The 14,692-nt window shown below is 37.2% G+C and overlaps 1 protein-coding gene across 1 annotated transcript in view; it reads right to left on the minus strand.

The window, feature by feature from the left end:
* Nucleotides 1-1,999: 1,999 nt before the first annotated feature.
* SLC22A16 (solute carrier family 22 member 16) overlaps nucleotides 2,000-14,692 on the minus strand; it is a 36,519-nt gene continuing 23,826 nt past the window's right edge. Inside the window, exons 4-8 of the mRNA XM_061990792.1 lie at nucleotides 13,786-14,335; nucleotides 12,029-12,156; nucleotides 11,517-11,626; nucleotides 10,958-11,057; nucleotides 2,000-6,439 (exon numbers count right to left, since the gene is read on the minus strand). Of these exons, the coding sequence (XP_061846776.1) occupies nucleotides 6,227-6,439; nucleotides 10,958-11,057; nucleotides 11,517-11,626; nucleotides 12,029-12,156; nucleotides 13,786-14,335 (1,101 nt within the window). The 3' untranslated portion in view covers nucleotides 2,000-6,226. The remainder of the gene's footprint in view (nucleotides 6,440-10,957; nucleotides 11,058-11,516; nucleotides 11,627-12,028; nucleotides 12,157-13,785; nucleotides 14,336-14,692) is intronic.

The raw sequence follows: 14,692 nt of genomic DNA on the forward strand, positions 1-14,692 counted from the left end.
CCTGCTTCTTTTGCTATCATCATGATTACCTCAGTCAAAATTGCTGTTCATTCTCATCATGGGCAACAAGACTGTAGAGAGAATCTTCACAAGGACCAGCCTTCAGTACTGTGCTATTTTTTTTCTTATTCCCGTGCAACTCAGTTCTCCACACAGTACACTATGAGGCAACATTAATAACCAGATGCCTGTGAGCACTTCATGGCTGGATTCTACTCATCTCCGACAAACACTCAAGCAGTATCCAGGCTTGTGTGTTAGGAATGTAGAGAGAGAAGGGTTGGTTTGTCACTAAGTTATTCCTTGTTACTTGTGGTTATTCATAAATCTAGGGTAGTAATTTCTTTGGAAATGTACAAACCTCTCTGCAATCATTACTATTTATGTTATATTAAAAAAATGTCCTCATTTCAGGTATATACTTTTCAAGTTTGTTTTCTCTCAGCTTGATTGTACTCAGTACTCTTGAAATCAGTACATCAAGGATGATTCAAATGTCTCAACTTTAGCAAACAAGTATTTGAACCATTCACTATGGTTACTTTCAGGGAGGAAACTAGATCACCTGGCAAAGACATATAAAGCCATTAAAACATGAATAATGAAGGCAAATGATAGGTGTAACTTGATTAGGAAATGCAAGATTAATAAAGTAAGCATGAAAACCAAGTAATTGACACTAATTAGAAATTTGAGGGAAGTGGAAAATAAATAGCTTCCTGAGAAGGGCTAAGGGGATAAATCACAAAGAACAGGGCTATAAATTGCTTCAATTCTCATTTTCCTTTTACTGTCTGTCCACTCCAATTCCCATATGAGGAAGTGACAGTAACTTTTCTCATCCACTGAACACCAAGTGGTTGCAAGTTATATTACTTTGTCATTCATGTAGTCATCTCCTCTCTTCTGATTAATTCATACCCATTCTAGAGCTATTTTTGTCACTACTGAACATGTCATAGGTTCACAGGAAGGGGTTTAAACTAGTTTAGAAGGGGAAAGGGGATAAAACCAGGCCCACTAGAGTTGAGTCTAAGGGTGGTAAGCCAGTGTCAGGGGCTAATCCTACCCGATTGGCTTCCTTCTTGAAATGCTTGTACACGAATGCATGCATCAAGAGGAATAAACAGGAGGAGCTGGAAGTCTGTGTATGGGCAAGGGGCTATGATCTGGTGGCAATTGCAGAGACATGGTGGGACAGCTCACATGACTGGAATGTGGTCATGGATGGCTATGTCCTTTTTAGGAAAGACAGGCCAACAATATGAGGTGGTGAAGTCGCTCTTTATGTGAAAGAGCAGTTGCAATGTACTGAACTCTGTCCAGATGAGGATGAGGGGAAAGTTGAGAGTTTGTGGGTGAGAATTAAGGGGCAGGCGGCATGTCTACTACAGGCCACCTGATCAGGATGGGGAGGTTGATGAGGTCTTCTACAGGCAGCTGGGAGCAGCCTCAAAATCACAGGCTCTGGTTCTCATGGGGATTTCAACTACCCAGACATTTGCTGGACGGTCTAAACAGCTGCCACTTATATGTAGTCCAGGAGGCTCCTTCAGTGTAGCAATGATAACTTCTTGATGGATGTGCCAACTAGGAGAGGAGCACTACTGGATCTTATACTCACAGACAAGCAAGGTCTGGTTGAAGCAGAAAAAGTTGAGGGCAGTCTTGGCTGCAGCGACCACGAGATGATGGAGTTCAGGATCTTGTGTGGTAGGAACAGAATACCAAGCAGGATCCCAAACTTTGGTTTACACTTGCAAACACAAACTGGGAAAAGATACACAAATGACATTTGCCAACCTAAACTACGGGATCTCTCTGGAACACTGAAGCACCAGCCCAGCATGTACCAAAAGTGCATGTACCAAACTGAGAGATGGTGATAGAAGTTCATCAAATTTTGTAAAGGTGAAAAGATTAAATAACATGTGTTTGACTTTATTCTTGCAGATAATTGCAGATTATAAATACACATTTTTTAAAAAATTAGCTTTTATTGTATTAAATCCACATGTTTCCACAAAAAATCTCCTTCCTATGAGTACACACTTTCCCCCATGCTGCCGAAGTACACGCTCCACCTGCTACAGAATCTTGTACAAAATTATTAAGTAACCAGGACATAAATGTGCTTTAATCTTTCTTCATGGGAGATGTAACAATGGAGATACAGTTTGACTGTATTTACTAGATTTTTTCCTGGTACAATAAACTTGTTCTTTTGTCAACACTTTTTAGTTGTTTGTTTGCTTTTTTTAATCTTTAATTTCTCCCCTAGGCATCTGTTTTGGGATTCAGACAAATATCTTTAATATGTTTATAAAGGGCATAGGATTAATCCAGACCCTCCTTTTTGCCAGAAATGCCCTTCTGGCATCATGCCTCCATGGCACAATTGACCTCACCTTTTAATGAGCCTTTGCAAAAGGTACTCGCAGGCCTTGTGTGTTGCTGAGCCTGATGCTGTGGAGGCTTCCTAAGTTAATGCACCTAAGGGGTTGGTAAAAATAAGCTGTGAAAGATACAGGAGGATGTCAACGTATCCTCCAATCCATCCCAGAGCTGGGATGTCAGACCATCTTCTGTTTCCATAGAGCCGTTACACAAAAGCCCTCAGCCTTCAGGCAGGACTCACCTCCTTGTTTGGACATTCAGGGTACCACCCAAAGCATTTGACAGACTGTACATAGTTTGTATACCTTCTATTTTTCTTCTATACAGTTGTTTAAACTACAGAAATCTGCACAAAGAAATTGAAGTGAGCTGTTAAAAGTAGAAAATACATCTTTTCACATAGTTTTAAAACAGAGATTAAAAATACTAAACATATACTTACTATTTTTCCTTAGTTTTCATTAAATTAATTATAATTGCTCTGATTCCTATATTTATCCCAGTAAGTATGTCCTTAAGAAACTGCAAGGCTGTCTTATAAGATACAATATCAAATATAGGACAAAAACATATGTCAATGTGCAACAGTGACCAGCAATTAAGACAGATAAGAATTATAATCCAGTATCTGGTAAAACCCTTATGTAACTCTAGAGACATTGATCAGCACAACAAATTTGCAGTTAGAGATGACAAATACAAACATAAAAGACCATAAGGACTCGAATAAGAAAATATGAAAATTAATTTTTTTATAAGCAACAAGAGGAAACCCCACAGGAAAAGAAGGATTTGTTCTCAAATTCAGTGCTCTCTTACAAGAGTTTTTCTCATGTTCAAGTGCAACTCCCAGTGTTCCAGCTTGTGTCTATTACCCCTTACCCTGTCACTGGGCACTACAGGAAAAAGATCATCCCCTTCTTCTTGACACCTGTCATTTAGGTATTTATAAGCATTGATAAGGTTCATTGACAAGAGGATTTACACAGTCCATGAATATTTAAGAGAAAGGAATCAACTCATCCCATCTATACAACATTTAAAATGGAGGACAAGTCCATAGGTGAAAAACCAAGCCAACAGAAATGCTGGAGACATATACAGACACATGTAATTTCATTTTTTACAGTAATATGGCTCCTCAGGTTAAAGAATATCCTAAGACAACCTCTAAGCTAATCACACAAAAAATCACCAATTGTGTACCTGTAGATAAATAAACTTTTTATTTCCAGGGAAAAAAATCAACATCCTTAGTTCAGGGAAATTCAGGTGTCATTTGAATCAAAGACCAAACTGACTTCAGTGACAGGAGGAACTGGCTTTTAATGTTAAAAGCCATCAAGCCACACTATGTTTTAGAATCATCATTAAATTTTAGCCTGTAAGCATTGCTTAGTATCATTGTGCACAGAAGTTTTTTTGTTTTGTTCTTTTACCTTATGTATACGAAATACAGATGACCAGGTCCTGAATCCCTCAAGTCAAAGGAACACAGAACATGCATTGACTGTTCATAGCAGGGTAACTCCCAAATCAGTTATTTGGCAGGTAAGAAAGTAGCAAAATCTATTTTAATTGTTTGTTAGTACCTTGTTAGAAATAGACTGTACTGTCCCTAGTCCTCAAGGCTAAGGAGTTTTAAGATAGGACCTTGCACTAATAAAAGAGGGAGTATCAGTATGAAAGAACATCAAAGTAATGCAATTACTTGGAGGTTGGGGTCCAGGGTGGGGGGGGATATGTGTGTGTCTGTGTGTCTGTGTGTGTGTGTGTCTCTGTGTATGTGTATGATGTCAGACAGTACCAGTTTAATTCCTTGTTTCATGTATTGCATTTTCTTTTTTAGCTGTCTTTAAGGCAGGGCATGCAGGGTTTGGTGACAGATCTCCCAGATAAGGAGAGTTGTTCTGCTCTGGGAAGTAGAAAGGGATCTGAAAGCAGTGGAAGAATACTGGGTCTGCTCTTCAGCAAAATAAAAAGCCACAGTATGTGAGCAATCTTATCTTCAGTCATCAAAGTATGTATTCAAGTCATTCACTGAATAATGATGTGATTACTCACATGGCTAAGGTTAAGCACATGCTTTTGCTGAACTAATATATCTGGACAGAAGCCATAGTGTTCTATGCAGTTCTCTTCAGACTTTTTTTTGGTTTTCTGAAACCATTACTCTGGTTTCAGAAGTTACTGAAACTAATAAAACTGTGCTGATATAATGAAAAAATGTGACCATTAAGCTCTACAGCATATAAAATATTTATCTACAGTACTATAGATGTCTTATTTTGGGGTACATGGCAGAGTAGTAAACAAGAAAGACTTGTTTTTATGAGGTTGTGCCAGCTAGCTTGACAGTAGGTGCCTAAGGTGAGAAAAACACTTGATTTCAAACTAGGGATGAAAGAGCTCACACAGCCCAGGCAAGAGAGTGCTATCTGAACCTCAACACATAGAAAGCTCCTATGCTACTCCCTTAAACCAATGGTGGCTAAGCAAAGAGGACACAGATCCTCAGGCAAGGAATAAACCTCCATGTCTGGAGGTAGACTAAAAAAGGGAAGGTGGAACAGGACGTCATAAAAGTTGCAGCAAGAATGATGCATTCCTATCTATCAGTTTTCTGTGGTCCACAGTAATAAGGCAGAATTACTGCACCAGCAAGTAGGTGTTGATGCACAGGAGGTGTAGCAAAAGTGGGACAGACACCGAGTAAAACTACTAGAATAACTGGTAACTCTTCTATTGATCAGTGTCCTCGAGCTAAAATTTTTTAAAATCATTTTTTCTAACTGATTTTGTGCAGTATAAAGAAAAAATGAGCTACAGCCAGCTGATCTATGAGAAAAGTGATGTGTAGATACCATGTCTCCTAAACACTCATTAACAATTAATTTTATCTCTGTGCAGACAGCCTGAATAAGACATTTATTCTTTTCCATTGAAGACTGGGGCAGCCTTGATGGAGGCATTTGGCAAAGTTGCTGGTGTAGCTTGTAAAAGCTATGAGGAATCTCACGCTAAATTTGAGATGAAGTAAATGAGAAGGAGAGCACTGAAATAATGGTCTGGAATGAATATGACTTTCAAAGACATCGGGCATTTTAGTTTTACCTAAACTAAAAAGAACTTGCTAAGACAGCAGTTGATTCGGTGAACATTTTTTTTTAACCCACTAATAAAAATACATTTGCCATTGAACAGAATGAACATGCAAACTTTTTGCACATTTTGCAAACTTAGTATTATTTTTTTCAGTTGGAAGTTGTTCCACAGAATATTTTCCTTCGTTAGCAATGGCATCTTTTCTAGTAGAAAAGTTGAAAAAAAATAATAAGTTGGTTTAAAATTATTGATATTATTTGATGTTAAGGCTTCTCTCTTATAAATGATAAACTGTCTGAGTTTCTGTGTTTTGAAGTCTCAAGCCTAGAACTATCAGTTGCAACAGGACAAAAGTGGAGAAGGCACCTTGTGGTGACTTTACAAATCTAACTGCAGAAAATGTGAAGCTAAGAATTGGCATATTTTTCACATATGTGTAATCAGGTAGGTTCCAACAGTTAGAGTAAACACTGCAATTGGCCAAAGTGAGTTAGACAGATATTCTAAAGTCTGGCTAAGTTTGAAAGAGATCTAGAAATCATATCAAATTTTCTGCAGTACCTCAATCGTGTGGAAAAGATTTTATATACTTGCTCCATTAGAAAGGCAAGATTGGATACAAAGTAAAAGGCACAGATATTATAGAATAGTCACATTTGTTCCATTAAAAGATCTTATAAATTAGATAATGATTAATATTGGGAACAGTCATTTTGCTGTTGCTTTATTTCTCAGAGCTGACTGTTTCTGGACCAAACATCTCTATCTTTTCTGATGCTGCACCACTGTGTCCTGGAGGAGTCTTTCCTGAATGGCTTTTATTTTTTCTTCCCATTTCTGTAGCTTCCACCAAAGTATTAGTCAGTGGTTTTCCCAGTGTTTCTGGAAGCATTATTGTTAATATCCCACTCAGAAGAGCCATGATTCCAACAAGTAACTAGAAGAAATAAACAGTAGTTGTAAAGATAGAAGTATCTTTCAAGTTATGCGTATCTTTGACCTTGCCTTAGAGTACATTTAAAATAAAGCAAAGAAACTGTAATGCAAAGCAGAGATTGTAACTCTTAAATGTTTACTGTACAAAAGCTCTGCCATTCTGTGTTGCATAAATGAAAGATTATGCAGCAGAATTAATGAAGAGCAACTGAAGTGTTTAGTTGACAAAGGATCAATACAATACCTACAGGAATAATTCTGTTCGAGAAAACAACACATGTATCTTCATTTGGTATTTCTGCTCTCAGGTATGATTTACAAATTGATTCCAGGATCGCATACATTTATTTTTACATGCATGTTCATAGAGCTACAATTTCCCTGCCACCTCTATTTTCAACTGCACTCCAGCTCCTGATCCTATTCCCCCTGTACCTATGTGCCTGTTCCTCCTGCACACAGTCAGATCAGAATTTCTCAGTGTGGCTTGTTGGCCTAGAGCCACAGAAGTGCATATGCCTGCTCAGGAGAGCTCTTCAGCAGATAACAAGATAGCTCTCAATGGGAATACCTGGATAAATTAATTTTCAAAGAGCTAGGTGTGTGGGCATCTACTGACATTTGCATTGTGATCACATCTTGAATTTTCCATGGCATACACAGCTCCAATATGATAGCTTGCTTCAGCACGAATGGTGCAGTACTCAGGATCATGTGGGGTAGATACAAAAGAACACACATGCTCCAAGAGCGTCTTTTGCTTCATTTCTGTGTCTTGTTTAATAAGAAGAATTCAGATTTTCCTTTTTAGAAGTACAAAAGAGCATCAAAACCCTGAGATCTTCCAACAGCAGGTTACAAATGACCCAAATGTCTCGATAGAAATGTTTCCATGGAGTATATCGTGCCTGGCCTCAATGTTTTTCCATTTGATGACTGTGCACTTTGATACTGTATTATCCTTATCTTCCCCGTGTGCTGATTCTCAGTTCTGTCTTGTTTCTTTGATACTTTCTTTCCAAGTGTGAGAGAGACTATTTGGAATTACTATGCCTGTGTCTCTCATGCAGAGCTTGAGACAAGAACTGGTTAACTACCATCTGCAGCTAAATCAGAATTTCTCTTTAAGTCAGAGAGGTACTTTAAAATTGGAACTCTCCATCATACCCTTGAACAGTGCTATTTTCATGCACATGCACCATGCTGGTTTTGCTTCCCATCCAGGAGAGGACAGCTTGTCTCCTCTTTTTGCGTTTGCATTAAATAAGAGAGTGACAAAATAAAAAGTAGGCAAAATTCTACGGACTACAGTGAAAATAGTCATATTCTTACTATTAAGAAAAATATTAAAATTCTAGCAGTAATAAGACCAGAGGAAACAGCACTGAGTGACAAATAGGGAATTCCTTGTAGACATATATGTGGCAGGAGTAATACATAAAAATATAGTCTAAAATATTAAAGTCTCACCTTTGAGTGTCAAAACTCTGCTCCACTATTAAAACATGATTTTTTTTGCACTGGCAAAACAGAATGAATTGATGTATGGCAGCTATTCCCCAGTAACCTTTCTTGTGCACAACTTTTAGGCTGTATTGAGTTTGTATTTGAGGATATTAAGGGCTGTAAAGGATATTGAAGCTTATAGTCAGCCATACATTTGGAGTTTATGAGAATAGTGATGTCCAAAAGAACAAGGTGAAAGCTACACTTTGAGTATGTGTATTTTCTCTGTTTCAGTTAGTTCATTAGACACTTTGCAGTCTTTCATGTTTTCTTTCCTCATGAACCTAATTCTTATCCCCCTGCAAACTCTCACTATTCTATAGGCATACACATCACCATCTTTCCTGCCTATTCATCTCAGCTCTCTTAACTCTATTCCATCATGTGTTAATTTTCTCTTTTACAATGTGAAAGCTGCTGCATGCCAGCTAGTTCAAGTGAGTTTCCCTTCCCCCTGACCCTACAAAGCACTTTCCAGTATTTGCTATGAAAGAATATGAAACAATCAAGTCACAGTACAGTAATGGAATGACTTCTCAAATGTCATCTTTCGGGGGCAGTAACCACACTTACCAATGAAGTTACTCACATTTAGTCAAAACAAGTCTCTCGCAGTCTTATCTTGGCATTACTCTTCATCTGACATAATTTAGTCCTTTGCTTTCTCATAAAAAATGAATGTGTATTGTATGCATATACTATTTTATATAAATGTTCTTCTGATTTAGTTGAGTTAAATGCTTATGGATTAAATTGTACATTTGTACAACATTTTTGTGATCCATTGAAGTTAATTTGATGGGATTACCTGCTTAAATTCATTGTTTTTTCAGAATCTTAACTTGAGATCTGACTTTCTGCTTAATCAAACCCTTAGAGTATTCCCAACACTTTAGTACAGCTATCAGCTTCTTATAGCCATCATAAAATAATACAAAAAAAAATCACCATCTTTCCTTACTTGGAACAACAATTTAAATTTCACAGTGATCTAAGACCAAGACTTAATATTTTTAATCTAGAATAAAAGAGAAATTGAATAAAATATCCCTGCAAAAGTATACTCTCCTGCTGCAAAGAAATTCTAGTCTGCTATTTATATTTAAATCCATATCTAATAGCTCTGAACTCACTCAAAGTGTGATCTTATTTACAGAATTCCTACTTCAACAAAAAAGGTTAAATTTTGTCCTGAAAATAAACTGGAATTAGACAAAGCATTTGCATTAATTTAACTTTATTGATCTCAGTGGAGTTTTTTTATAATCTATGATTTATCTGAGAGAAAACCCAAGCCTATTAAAGGACTACTGTAACATAATTCTTAACAGACGAGAAACGGAGATAGGCTATACATGGTGCAGTTGCTTTTCTGTAAGTTTTCTAGAAAGTTGTCAAGTGAAAAACATACTTTGCAAGTTTGTCAAGATTTACAGGCCTTTTAATGAGATGCTTGCATTACTCACAGGTGTGATAACTGTACATGAGGCAGACTGTGAAACAAATAGCAGTAGTAACTGCTTGACAATGTGTGTGACATACAATAGATCAACATGATGTAAATCAGTTTACTTACAAATATAATCCATTTCATGTGATTTCCCTTCCAAAGCACTTACATGACCTGAGATTTGGCATGCTATAGTCCAACTCAAGACAAGCCTATTTAGTAAACTGACAAATACCTTATAATAGGAACTAATACTGAAAACATAGTTACTGTGAACTGCTCCACAACTCTACAAACACTGCAGCTACATTTTGTACACTGAGAACTGTTCATAGTTGAACTAATTCCTCTGTTTACCCTGCCATTTGCACTGCCATCCAGCATGTTTGAGCATTCCTCTGTAGTTTAACTGCAGCAGTTCTGCAAAGATAAAGCTTATCTCAGTCAGTAAAGGCAAAAACACTGACAAGAAAAAGAATAGAATCCCAAGACCTCTCTGTTGTGCAAATGTTTCTTTATATTTTCTGGGATGATATCTTGGTTTGTGTGGGGCCATTATTAAGAAAGAAAATATTTTTAGGAGCTTGAGGGAATAAATTAATTTGTGGCCTCATTCATCCTGTTAATTTTCATTCAAAACAAGTGAAAGTAATTAATTTTAAAAAATTAAATGAGTTCCCAAGAATTTTCTGAGACCAAGCTCTAGTACTTGTAATTGGAGATTTTATAGTTTCAAAATCAATGACACATTTTCACAAAATCCCAATGTGGTAGACAAAATTAGAGTAAGAATCCAGGTTAAAGACACATCCCATTACATTTTCACCTTTTTACATGTAAAATCTACATATAATGTCAGTATCTTAATCACAGTGAATTCTAAGGGGTTTTTGAAAGAACTCAAACTATTTAAAAATAATCAATAAACTATTCTCTACTTAAAGCTTTAATATAAACATTCTAATTCCTCTTGGGTTTACATATATAGACAAAAGTTATCCTTCAGGATTAAAAAGGGACTGATCTGAAGCTACATAATGCGGACAAAATGCCTAATGTCCACAAAACAATGGTCCTACCTCAATTTCCTGGGGCAATTGGTGGTTGAAGACAAAATTTACTGGAGTTACTTACAAGTAGGATATGCTTAATGAATCAAAGGTTCTATTGTTTATCAAAGTCACCTTGAACTGCATTGATATACTATTTTCTTCTCTTTTTCTATCTCATGAATTGTTCAGTTCTTGTAAATGAAAATCACAAAAAGGGAGCTTTGGGACAGGTGTGAAGACCAAGTATAAGACATCGATCTTTTTGAAGGCTATTCCAAAGATGCAATGTCCCAGGGAAGGCACAGAAAATATTAAGGAACAATATAAGAAAAAACAGCCACCCATTATGAACTCTAAGAATGGAGGAACTATGTCTTTGAAAAAGGGTAAGAATAAATCAGGAGCATGGTCAAGAACTGCTAGGCCTTCAGAGCAAAGAAATATGGACTAAGAAATTTCCTAAATGTTACATGGTAGATAAAGTTTATTCACCATTGAGAGAAATACTTACAAGTGGCATGAAAATCCAAACACTTCTCAGATACACACAGAAAGGAGCAACCACGCTTCCTACACGGCACATCATGCTTCCACTTCCAACAGCAAGTGATCTACACATAAAGCAAGGAGATTGATAAGAATTTTGTTAGATAAAGGAAACAACTAGAAATGCAGAGACACTTAAAAGATCAGTAGGATGTGTGTCTAGCAAGATACTGCTACTCCAATGTAAATTTATATTATAGTGAAATTCATCTGCTTCTCTAATTCAAATGAAAAATATAATCATCATTCAGCATAGACCACAGAATGGACAACCAGGACTTTTAAGAAAGGCATAAGTAATGTTTAGCAAAGTATTGGGTATTCTTTGAGTTCCCCAGTGAAAACAATGAATGCATATTGGGGAAAAAAAAAAAAAAGGTACAGCTAAACACCAGACAACTCTGAAGCAGCTGAGGAACAAATCCCATCCCAAGTCTTTCAGACTAGCACCAGTGATGCCAAAAGTGGCTGGATCTGATTCAGGAACATAACAAAGGAAAGGAAACAAAAGCAACAGTTCTTACCTTACAATTGTTGGGTACAGTTCTGCTGTGTAGAGATATATAAGGCCAAATGCCACGCCTATTGAAAATTTTCCAGCCATATTTGCTAAGACAATTAATATATTGTAATCCTATTGAAAGAGAGGGCAAATAAATAAATAAATTACCAGAAAGTAACACTGTTCCAAACTTAATTTAAATCATTCCAAAGATAAAACCCTTCTTTAAACAATAAGCAACACTTGTATTTTTAATATATCTCAATAAGTAATTGGGGTCAATATGACTTTTTACCAGTCCAGGGTTCACTGAAGCACTGGGAACATTTTACATGTGACTCCAGCAATGATAGTGAAACCTGTACTGAAAATACCTAAGTCTATCATAGCCTGGCAGCTACAATTTAAAAATTGCCATTAATTAAGACTTAGAAAGAGTAATGAAGATTTAGAAAGAGCAGCTGCATCTACAGACTTAAGAGCCTTTAGAATCAATTTCTACTATAGGAATACTTTCAACAGCACGTGACTAACCTGAGGTATGAACATAATTAAAACACAGATGAGTGCACTTAACATAAGAAATGGAATGAGAGTGTTTCTCCTTCCCAGTTTGTCCATCGCAATGCAAGCAATGATATAGCAAGGTAACTCCACAGCACCTGTCAGTATGAAATGATTTTAAGTCATGGTTACACATATTCAGGTTATAGCTCTAACTTCCTCTTCATGAGCATTAATTTAATCTAGGGGGTAATCAATAAGTGAAATCTAGAGATAACCAGTGTATTAGGCTAGTTCATTTGGTAAAAGAAATAGAGACAAATGGCAGAAAAACGTGGTCTAAAATATGGCAGTGGGGGATGGAGAAGGACAAGAGAAAAGGGTTTCACAACACAGAGCAGCTCCAGTTCTCTTTGAGGTGGAAAATTACAGGAAACAATAAGGCCACAAGACATTGGCACTTGTGACTGAAAGCAATCAATTTGTTGCTCCTCTGCGTCAAGTATTTTCACATCAACAGCTTCAGCGTGCCCACTCTCAGAATTTGCCAGCTTCCACCTGGACACAGAAGTGAAGCTCCGGAGACCTCCCCCAGCTTCAGCCCAAAACCATCCCAATGTAAAAAGCAAATTATATCGAGTCTAAGCCAGTTTGGACATGTTCTAAACTAACTTGCTCACAAAAAATGCTACTAAGTGCAATGTAAAATCAAGGAAGAAGGTAAGACGCAGCCCTGGATAAGTATGTTGCATTCCTTTACTACACACTCAAGTACGTCAATACACCTATAACACTGGGAAACAAAACTTCTGGGCTTGTGCTGAAAAAAGCACATTGCAATTATTCAGTGTTTGGTAGCCTGCTAAAATATTTTTGGAAGAGGGAAAGACAGTGATTTTTATCATTGTACACCACTGTATCAGTTTTGTTATCTGTGCAATGCTAGCATCCACTCTTCAACACATCAGTCTATCAAAACACTATAATATATGTCACCACATACTGAATTCAGGAGAGCCCCAGTCCTTTTGTGTGCTTATGCACATGAACAGTCACATTCACTTTACTGAGACAACTCAGCTGCAAAGCAAAGTGCATGACTTAATTTTTTGCTGGCTCAGGACTGCGTGTGTGTGATCTAGTCTCCTGAAGTCAATGGAATATTTCCACTTAACAAACTTTGGATCAGACTTTGAATGCACTGAGCCGTCTTTGTAAACAACTTAAATACCAGAGCAAGATTACAATCAGACTGACAACATTACAAGACTACTACAAGTAAAATAAAAATATACTTTTCAGAAAAATAAATTACTCTTGCTTCTGAGAGCTATGAATTGATTTTCTACACAGAGAGACTCAATATAGCATGACTCTAAGTGATTAAAATAATCTTTTTTCTTTCCTTTTCCTAGTTTATGTATTTAACAGAGCCTGTGAGTTTTCTGTTTGCTCGTCTGCTTCCCTTGCTATTTGAGTGGATCTGCTATACGTCTGCAGGGCAAAGAGGAGAGAAGCAGAACAGGGTTTCAGAATCACAAGGACAGACAGGGAAGAATTTTGTGTAACAACAAATTTTAAGTTCTCCTTTTTCTCATAAACAGTGAGATTTGGAGTGAATAATATTCCCATGTTAGCCAACTTTATGAAGAGGTAGCAAGAAACTTTTTGAACAAGGTTTGTAATTGAATAAAGAAAGTTAAAATACTGTCTGTCAAATCTATATACATTTTTAAATGTTATGCTCCAAGTCTGCCAAAAGCATAAGAAGGTACAAATATATTTACCTATGAGAAAGAGATTTACATATTCATTGCCTCCCAGATTGACAGAACTGAGAGAGAAGACGTAGTACCCCAAGCTCCCAGTGAACCAGATCAGCCAGACTGTGATGGTCCTTCTTGCAATGTGCCAGTTACAGAACAGGTCTAAAATGTTGTGCTTCTTTGCTGAGGACATGTCATTGTCACCCGTTCTGCCGCTGTCTAGATCATCTTGTTGGACTGAGTACAGTTCAGAAACTTTGCAGGGATTGCTTACTTTATTCCATCTTGCCATTATATTAATTACTTTTTGTGCATCTTCATATCGTTTCTCTGACAGGAGCCAAAAAGGTGTCTCTGGAAGCATCCAGCAGCACAAGACAAAGGGAAGAGTCGCTATGGAGAGAAATATCTGATAGATCCACCAGGTCCGAACCAAAAATCCCACAAGTGCCACAATCATTATTCCCATAGCAAAAAAAGCATGGACATGCATGGAAGCCCAGGTTCGTGCTTTAATGCCAACAAATTCAGTCACATAAACAAAAGCCACAACCAGATAGCCACTGGAAACCTGGGGGAGTGGAAGACAGAAAAAAACAAACAAACAAAGAAAAAGAGTGAGGTTTGTACATACTCTCCTTGTGCAACAATAGGAATAACAAACAGCTAACACTGCTCCATATTTGTGTATGCTTAATTGCCACCTTACTGGCATATCCCACACTGACAGAAAAAAAACAACACTGAAAACAAATCAGCTGGAGAAAAAGTTCACTCAAACCTTCATACTGCCTGGACATCATACTTAAAAATGTGAAGTGATTTTGGATGTTTCTCTGTAGTGGAGGAGAGCCAGCAAGACACATCTGAAAAAGAGCCTAGTTTGCTGATGTCACTAAGCCTTTCACCTCCAAAAATCAGGTCCCTT

The sequence above is a fragment of the Colius striatus genome, chromosome 2, assembly GCF_028858725.1.
Source record: "Colius striatus isolate bColStr4 chromosome 2, bColStr4.1.hap1, whole genome shotgun sequence".
Lineage (NCBI taxonomy): Eukaryota > Metazoa > Chordata > Aves > Coliiformes > Coliidae > Colius > Colius striatus.